At 53.7% G+C, this 8732-nt stretch overlaps 2 protein-coding genes across 4 annotated transcripts; both read right to left on the bottom strand.

The window, feature by feature from the left end:
* Positions 1-760: 760 nt before the first annotated feature.
* Positions 761-3947, bottom strand: LOC102964235 (myosin light polypeptide 6). 2 transcript variants are annotated; one of them, XM_007081491.3, is made up of 7 exons: positions 3856-3947; positions 3576-3603; positions 2566-2709; positions 2164-2337; positions 1998-2075; positions 1660-1704; positions 761-957 (listed from the first exon to the last, which is right to left on the bottom strand). In XM_007081491.3, the coding sequence occupies exons 1-6, from the start codon at positions 3856-3858 to the stop codon at positions 1676-1678; spliced, it is 456 nt and encodes a 151-aa protein (XP_007081553.1). In that variant the 5' UTR covers positions 3859-3947; the 3' UTR covers positions 761-957; positions 1660-1675. The 2 variants fall into 2 exon arrangements, with proteins under 2 accessions (XP_007081553.1, XP_007081554.1); XM_007081492.3 differs by lacking the exon at positions 1660-1704.
* An 82-nt stretch (positions 3948-4029) lies between these two features.
* On the bottom strand, positions 4030-8631 carry LOC102963650 (myosin light chain 6B). Of its 2 annotated transcripts, XM_007081490.3 has the most exons (8): positions 8387-8631; positions 6737-6971; positions 5973-6000; positions 5593-5736; positions 5189-5362; positions 4614-4691; positions 4431-4482; positions 4030-4321 (listed from the first exon to the last, which is right to left on the bottom strand). In XM_007081490.3, exons 2-7 carry the CDS (start codon positions 6923-6925, stop codon positions 4454-4456), a joined length of 642 nt encoding a protein of 213 aa, XP_007081552.1. In that variant the 5' UTR covers positions 6926-6971; positions 8387-8631; the 3' UTR covers positions 4030-4321; positions 4431-4453. The 2 variants fall into 2 exon arrangements, with proteins under 2 accessions (XP_007081552.1, XP_042848462.1); XM_042992528.1 differs by lacking the exons at positions 6737-6971; positions 8387-8631 and adding an exon at positions 6299-6346.
* Positions 8632-8732: the final 101 nt, after the last annotated feature.

The raw sequence follows: 8732 nt of genomic DNA, 5'->3' as shown, positions 1-8732 counted from the left end.
TGTGAATGCCTTCTGTGTTCTCTTACCTGTGGCTGTCAGGCAGTGGGATTGGGCTGGGGGTGGTGGGGGGGGGGGGGGGAGTCTTCCAGGAGTCCTTCCCAGGGGCTCGCACCTCGGCTGGAGAGGCACTGAGCAAGCCAGGCACAGATACTGGGCCTCTCTCCACAACAGGCTAAAGGCAGCACAGCGGTCAGGACTGTGCACTGGTATGGGAGCTGGGCAGAGGCTCTCACCTGCCCTAAAAATAGCTGTTTGAGACTTGGAAGGACATCCTCACAACCTGGAGATTTTGTATACTTATCCTTTCAGAAGTAATGGCTCCATTCCTTCCCTTATTAGGCGGGAAGAAGGCAGGCATCTCACAGACTTGTTATTATTGGCCCCTAGCCCTGCCAAGGTGACGGACAGGCTCAGGCTGTGCTAATATGGCCTGGCTTTAGCTCCATTCAGACACTCCCTGGGCTTCCTCCACAAAAGGACTTCAGTGCTTGGGAGGGTAAAGGCTGGGTTTAGCCAGCTGGAGGGCTAGGAGAGGACTCAGCTGGATAGGATAGAACGAGGGTTGCCAGTCTTGGTCCTACAGGGATTTATGGCTTCTTTAATCCCCCAAGGGGTAGCCTTTGTAGCATAAATGAATGGGGCCAGCATTTCTTCAATGACAAAGATGGATCCTTCAAGCCCTTTCCCAGCTTTCCCAACCCCTGGTCTATTGACCCTCTCTCCCCCTCCACCCTGCTTGGGAAGGAAAGCAGAACCGCACTTAGGGGCACAGAGCAAGTTTATTTGGTGAATGCTGAACGCAAATAACATCCAAGAGAGACAAGCTAGCAAAAGTGCTTGTGACAAGAGGACCTAGGAGACCTTTAGAGCTACATGCACAGTATCAACACAGGGGAAGGTATGGGGCTTGGGCACACCAGGAACATCCTCAGCCATTCAGCACCATGCGGACGAGCTCTGTGGATAGAAGAGAGGGGTGAGCCAGGTAGTAGGGCAGGGGGAGGGGTCCACCAGGGGCCAGCAGACCACAAGACCACAAAGGTAGCATAAGAACATGCCCACAGAACCCAACCTTGGGTTTGTAGAGGCCACCTTGGGTCTTCCCAGTTCTCTCAGCCCCCAGCTTCCCTCCCACCAGCTGTTAGCTTCCCCACCGTCTCCCCGAGCAGCAAGAACACAGCAGAGGCAGGAAAGTTCTCAACTACACCTACAGCTACTGTCAGCCATTGGCAGGAGAAGACAGAGGTATGGGTTAGGGTACCTCCAAGCTGCCCAGCAGAAGGAAAAAGAAAAGACTATTGAGCTATAGCAGCACAATGGGGCAGGCAACCAACCCCCCTATGCCAACCACCTGTGCGCCAGGGCCAAAGGATCACCCTGAAGCAAGACGGAGACAGGCTGGTGTGAGTTCCCAGACACCAGCACCCTGGGCCCTATGAGCAAAACCTCAGAGCCCATTTTAGGAGAAAAGGAGGTACCACACCCCCAGGCTGTCTTCCTCTTTGAGGAACCCCTCCCCTCCCCAGTCAGCTCCATGCAGAAACATGCTAGGGGGAAGTCAGATGGTAGTAGGGGAAGGGCAGGGGCTAGAGAGCAAAGGTTGGGAAGAAAAACACCAGGGAGGGCAACTAGAGAAGGGGAGGCTGGGAGGAGCCGTACCCGCCCCATGGGCCCGTCACCCCGACAGGATATGCCTCACAAATGCTGCAGGAAGGAAGAGACATTAATGGTGAAGACAAGACACAGACATGGGGTGAAGGGGTCAGGTGGTGGGGGAACAGACATTCCCTTTATTTTACTTCCCATTCTTTCCCCACCCTTCACACATTATCCCTTCCTTTCTTGTCATACCCCTGTGGCCTCCCACTCCTGGGCTGGGCTGGGCCCTGCCCCTTGCCTCGTTCTTTTTGGAGCCCAGGGACAGAGAAAGCCCCAAATACTGGGCGTGACCTGCTTATACAACTGCTTTCTCCACAAGAGCCCCATTCATCCCTCACCTTCATAGTTGATACAACCATTGCTGTCCTCATGTCCTGCCACCAGCATCTCTACTTCTTCCTCTGTCATCTTCTCACCTGCAAAGGGAAAGAAAAACATTTTGGGAACTGGGTAGCAGGTGTGTTATCAGGCGGCACTGCTCAAAGAGCAAGGGCAGAGCCTTACCCAGTGTGACAAGGACATGCCGGATTTCAGCACCCATGACGGTGCCATTCCCTTCCTTGTCAAACACCCGAAGGCCTTCGACATAGTCCTCGTAGGTGCCCTGGTCCTTGTTCTTGGCCACAGTCTGCAGCATGGGCAGGAAGTGTTCAAAGTCCAGCACCTTCACATTCATCTCTGCCATAAAGAAGGTGGAAGGAAAGTCACACAGGTTCTCAGAACTGAGGAGATTACAGGGATCACAAGTGAGCAGGCAGCTCCCACACAAGGCAGGAGAGATCAGTGGGATTTGCTATTTGAGACAAACCTGCTTGAGTTCTGGGCCTACGAAGATAAAGGGAAGCTCTCAGCTGAAGAACTGTAGGCCCATTACCACACTGAGAAATTGTTCTTGAAGACCCTCACCATCACTCTTGGGATTCCCCAGGACCTTGAGCACCTCGGCGTTGGTGGGGTTCTGGCCCAGGGCCCTCATTACGTCCCCGCATTGGCTGTACAGGATCTTGCCATCCCCTGTTCGGTCAAACAACTGGAAGGCTTCCTTGAACTCTGAAGATTCAGATACACATCAGCACTGGGCATGTGGGGGTTAACCCAAAACCTCCCTGACATCCCCTTCTGCCCAGTGAACATTGATCATGCTGAGGAAACCAGATATTTATACCACTGTACACTGAAGTCCGCTAAGAGGGATCTAATGTCCCTGTCTCCCAACTCAGGTGTCCCACATAATGACACAGCCTTCTTCCCCCACCTTGGCAGAGTAGTAACATCCATTTACACGCCCCCTCTGCCTACAGCAAGCCTGCCCAGCCTCCTCACAACTCTACTCAGGGCAGGAATTTGCCACCGCCCTGTCTGGGTCCTGTCCTTATAAGGAAGTGGGAGCAGCAGCCTGGGACAGGGGTCATCCCAGCCTGCCACTTCCCACCCCTACTGTACAGAAAGAGACATTCGGAGGATACAACTATGAAGTATCCTCAGCAAATTCCCCGTCCCCAGTTTCACAAAATTCCAGGTCACTGCTTTTTACAATCTTCACAAATCCAAGCTGGGGGAGGGGAGTTATCACAGGAGGAGAAAAGAGGCAGAAGCTGATTAAGGGACAGAGGAGCGCAGGCAACTTAATACACCCTCCCCAAACTCCACACACAGCAGGCATTAGGTGACCAAGTTGTTTCACACACCCACACCACCTAAAACTCACCCGGGGCTTGGGGCTTGAATCTAGAGTGCAAGGGGAGGGAGGAAGAAAGAGTGAGAAAAGAAAATGGAGGATCCAGAAAGAGAAGGGAATCCAGGAAGTACTTCCCTGCGGGTACTGAAGAGATGACAGGTGGGGTTATGGGATAGGTGCTAGAGGCGGGGGTCCCAATCCCTAAGCATGACCTCAGTAGGGGTCAGAGATTACCTACCTGCAGTTTGATCCTCGGTGAAGTCACACTGCTCAGAGAAGAGGGGAGCGGTCAGCATCTGAACTCCAAACCCCCAAGCTTCTATCCCAGTCCCACAAACTGAACCACTAACTCCTGTTCCATGCTGGGGACTCACTCACTTCCCGGCAGGACAGGCCCCCAAACTTTCCAACCCCACCTCCGACCTTCCAAGCCCTCAGGTTCCCTTTGCAAGCCCCTACCCCCGACTTCCCGCCTCTTGCCCCACATCCCGCTCATCCTTCCAGGCCCCGGGCCCCACCATCTTGACTGCTCTGCGGGACCTTTTCCTGCAGTAATGGCTCCGGCTCCCGGCCCAACCCTAGTCTTCGTGCGTTCCAATGACGTCACCCTCAGCTGATCCGGCCAATAAGAATCCTGGTCTGGCCTTATGCAGATAATATTGCTACATTAGTAATGAGGTGGGCGGGGCCCGCTGCTTCTCCTTCCTCTAGAATAGCCCTACCTGAGGGGAAGAAACTGCAGAAGTGGATCGGGTAGGGCACAAGGATTCTGCTCCTCCTTGCAGCAGGAAGATCAGGGGATATCGGATTGGGGAGAGGAGAACCCTCCCTTCCCTCCCCACCTCTGAAGAAAGCAAGAGTCGGACGCCAAAGGAGGGTTGAACTGTGTCTTTATTTTGAAACAATAGGTGGCCTCCCAGTGGCAGGAACGTGCTTCCGCCTGCCGGGGAAGGGGGGGAGGGGCAGTGTCCGGCCCCACTGCATCTGTGGAAAAAGATGAAAGTTGCCAAGGCCTGTCGCGCTCGCGCCCCAGGACATGAAAACGCACTTCCCTACTTTTCTACCCAGACTGAGGGAAGGATAGGAAACTTGCCTCCCCAGTCGGAGTGGGAGGGCTCAGACGCTTAGGATGTGCTTCAGGAAGGCTGCAGAGAGGAAGCAAGAGGGGTTCAGAAGCAGGCCCTTGGATAATCCATCTGATTTTAGATAATCCAGGCCCTTGGTCCCCCCACCCACATACCGCGAGCCTTCTGCCTCCTCTCCCCTGTCCCCTCACCTTCGTAGTTGATGCAGCCATTGCTGTCCTCATGTCCTGCCAGAACAGTCTCCACCTCCTCTTCGGTCATCCTCTCTCCTGAGCCACAGACACAGCATTTTAGTGCCTGCCCTCCCTCCCAAACCAGGCCACTCTCTTCTGGATGATAGCTTCTCTTCTCCCACCCTTGAATACTTGGTTCATAGCAACAGAACCCCGAAGGAATCCTCTCCTTGTAATGCTAACACCTTGAATGTGTTCCTCCATCTTGCTTTCCATTTCACCTGCATGAGCTCTGACAGAGGGAAACTGAATTCCAGAGAGTTAAGGGGCTACCAGATCACAGAGCACAAGCATCTCTTTCACAACAGAAAATCAGCTCATCCCCTTTCCTCTGTCCTTTGGGAGGCATCCGCATCTACCCTCACTTTACCTTCTGCAGGAAGAAGCCCTTTAGATTCTGCCCCCTCTGACCTTCCCAGTCTTCTGCCCATGACCTACAGGACCATTATTCTTCCCTGGCTCTGCCTATTTGGCTAACCTTCTTGGTCCACCCCCTTCTCTCCAACCCACAGGAGTTCTGGTCCTTGCCTCACCCAGGGTAGTGAGGACATGTCTGAGCTCTGCTCCCATGACTTTGCCGTTCCCCTCTTTGTCAAACACCCGAAGGCCCTCCAGGTAGTCCTCATATGTGCCTTGGCCCCGGTTTTTGGCTACCGCCTGGAGCATGGGCAAGAAAGTTTCGAAGTCCACACGCCGGGACTTCAGCTCTGGAAGTTAGAAAGGGGAGGGAGAGGTCACTGTAGAGTCACCTTGGACCCAGCTCCCGTTCCCACCACGAAGGCTTTCATTCTGTTCAACATCCAGGATGTTTTTCTATCTTGTGTTTGACAGTTTTTTAAGTCCAGAGACCCACCCCAGCATCCTTTGCGACCTTGCCAACATTCCTCAGTTCCACCACCACATTGAAAACTCGCACTGTTCCAGGCATCCCCCTCACCATCACTCTTGGGATACCCCAGGACCTTGAGCACCTCGGCGTTGGTGGGGTTCTGGCCCAGGGCCCTCATCACGTCCCCACACTGGCCATACAGGATCTTGCCATCCCCCACTCGATCAAACAGCTCAAAGGCCTCCTTGAACTCTGAAGTATAAAGAGCGGGTCAGTGTTGACCAGAGGTTCCCATCCACCCCCCACCCCCACCCCCCGACAGAAAGTAGGTTCAGAAACTATGTGCTAAAGCTGGGCAGAATAGGAGACACAAAGACGACTAGCATGGAAAGTTTTAAGGTTGGGACCGGAGTTAGGGGAACAGAAAAAGGATCTGACCATGGGCTTGGGACTAGACAGTGGGGCTTAAGGGACCAGCTTCTCCTCACCCTCCAGCTGGTCCTTGTTAAACTCGATCTGTGGAAGAAAAGAGCAGGTGAGGAGGGATGACAGGGCTCATTCAATCTGTTTCCAGCACTCCTCCCAACCAACTGGCAGCGACTTCTGGGGAGGGGCCCAAAGAGACCAGGCTGGGAGCCCAGCCACCTCAGTCCCATTCCCAGCTCTGGACCTTGGGAGAATCCCAAGAGGAGGAATTATGGGGGGAGGGTTTCCTGGGAACAGGGTTAATCCCATGCCACCTGTTCCCCTCCCTCCAGTGCCCTGAGCCCTGCATCCCTCACATAACTGGGGGCTGAACAAAGGCTAAATTTACCCCTGGCCCCCAGCTGTGATTGTCTAACAAGTCTGTCCTTTTCAGCCTTCCCTCCTGGGGTTCAGAGCTGTGGCTTTTAGAATTGAACAGTCAGTCAGGCACAGGCAGCAGCTCCCTCCCTTCACCTTGAAATTGTCCTCAGAACCCAGATGTTCCCCATGTCACAATCCCTGCCTCCAGCAAGGGGGTCAGAGAGAGAGAGAGTGTGTGTGTATGTGTGTGTGCATGTACCCACACACATGATAGTTTATAGGGAGAGAACAACAAAGACAACATCAGAGTCATAAGCCTGATGCTTTCAAATGGGAGACTGAGAGGAATCTCCAATATCATTCCAATGCTGCTGACTCCCTATCTTCCAGATACCCCAATCCCCTAGGCTGTTTCCCACCCTGTACCACCCCTTCCAAATTCCTTCCTCACTTTCCTGGGACTCACCACCACTTTGGAGAGATCAATGGGGGGCTCCTGGGTTTTCTGAGGGGCTGGAGGGACAGCTGGTGCTGGTGCTGGTGCTGGCTCAGCCTTGGTCTTGGCTGGAGGAGCCCCTGCTGCTGGTTTGGCAGCAGGCTTGGCAATAGAGGGTCCTGCTGGTTTCTTCATAGGAACATCCTTCTTGGGAGGCATGATGTCCGGTGGCCAAAGGACAGTGTGCCGATGGGGGCACCCATCTCTGTTTAAATAGCCAGGGAGTCTGGGATGTCAAGGGGCGGGGGCAGGGGCAGGGAGCCAGTTGGCGGTGGGGAGGGTGAGATAGAGGAGAGATATGCTGGCCTGTCCTGGACTCCTATGGTTCAGGACTCCTGCCCCAAGGTCTTCTCTTTTCTGTTCACTCAGCCCCAAATGCTGGCCAGAACAATGGCCCCTTTGGGGGCAGGGGATGGAAGCCAGAAACTTCCCAGAATGGGGGAGTTAACCTCTGGGATAAGGATAGGATGCTTGCCAGTGACAGACATTGATACAGGGGTGAAGCAAAAAAGGGGATCCAGGCATTCCAGGCCTCAACCCCCTGGCACAGAGTAGCCCTTTTTTCTAGTAGCTTTAGACTCTTCAAGGCTGAGGCAGGGAGGGAGGCCTTATGAACTGGAATTGTTAAAGTGGGGTCTGTGATGGGCACCTGGTTGGTTCAGTCCATAGAGCATGTGACTCTTGATCTGGGGGTTGTGAGTTTGAGTCCCACATTAGGTGTAGAGACTACTTAAAAATAAAATCTTAAAAAAAGGGGGGGGGTCCAAGAGCAGTAAAAGGTGGGAAAAAAGCCTCTCTTACCACAGATGAGGAGTAGGGGTAGTTGACCCCACAGTGTATTAATCCCCAATACCTACAGTCCCTGTCCCCCTCCCTCCCAGCCCAGAACTGGAATTGTGCACAATATAGATAAAGAATAGTAATAGAAAGAGGAGTGTGACACCCCCATTGTCTCCTGTTCCTAGGATTGTCTTAAGGATGAGGGTGGGGGTCAGGATCTGGCTTAACGCCCACCACCCATACCTTTTTCCACAAGCCCATGGTTATGCAAGTCAGACAAAGGCAGGGTGCCTGCTGAACCTACAGGGATTCTGTGGTGCACCTGAAGGGAAGGGTAGGCCCTGAGACCCAAAGGGCCTAAATTCTAAAATCTTTAATCTGAAAGGATGTGGGAGGTCCTATGGGCTCCACGGGTACTCATCTCCCAACCAAAGGGACAATAAAAACCCTGACTCTGGGGCTAGCTTCCAAACCTTGCTGGGGACACTAGAGTAGGGTCTAAGTCAGAGGCCATAGGTATACAGGAGGTGTTGCTAGCTACTTTTGTTCTAGGGGTAAGGAAGAAAAGGATTTAGGCAGCATTCCGAGGAAGATAGTGATTCCACGTAGATCCTGGGGTTCAGAGAGTTGGCGCCCGGTCTTCCACTTGCAAAAATGCGTCTGAATCTCATTACTGAACATTGTCCCATTTTAGAAAAATCAGAATCATTCCACCCTTCCAGAATACATCACAGTCACACACACACACACACACACACACACACACACACACGAACACGCACACCTTCAATAAAGGTTAAATGAAAGGAAAGAATCCCTCCCCAGCTGCCAAAAACTCACCCTGCGGCATCCAGGTAAGGGCGGAGGCGGGGCGCTGGGAGGCTGCGGGTCCCGAAGGGTTAACCCCAGAGGCCTCGGAGCATGCCGGGAGTCGTAGTCCTCGAACGCCCGCGGGCTCACGGGATGCGCTCGCGGGCTCACGGGATATGCCTCTCTCCAGCTGGAGAAACACGCCCAAGCAGTGGCTTCCGGCAGGTGGCAGCGGTTGGTGATTCAAGATCTTTTGGCGCCCTTCTTGTTCCGGACCTAAAAGGCACTGAGCAATTTACAGACCCCTCCCCTGACCCTAAAACCGTGCGACAACGCCCCCCCCCCGCCCCTGCCAGGATATCTCCCTTGCTTAGCC

The sequence above is a fragment of the Panthera tigris genome, chromosome B4, assembly GCF_018350195.1.
Source record: "Panthera tigris isolate Pti1 chromosome B4, P.tigris_Pti1_mat1.1, whole genome shotgun sequence".
Classification (NCBI taxonomy): domain Eukaryota; kingdom Metazoa; phylum Chordata; class Mammalia; order Carnivora; family Felidae; genus Panthera; species Panthera tigris.
The sequence above is the reverse complement of the archived record's forward strand: the minus strand, read 5'-3'. Positions and strand labels throughout refer to the sequence as shown.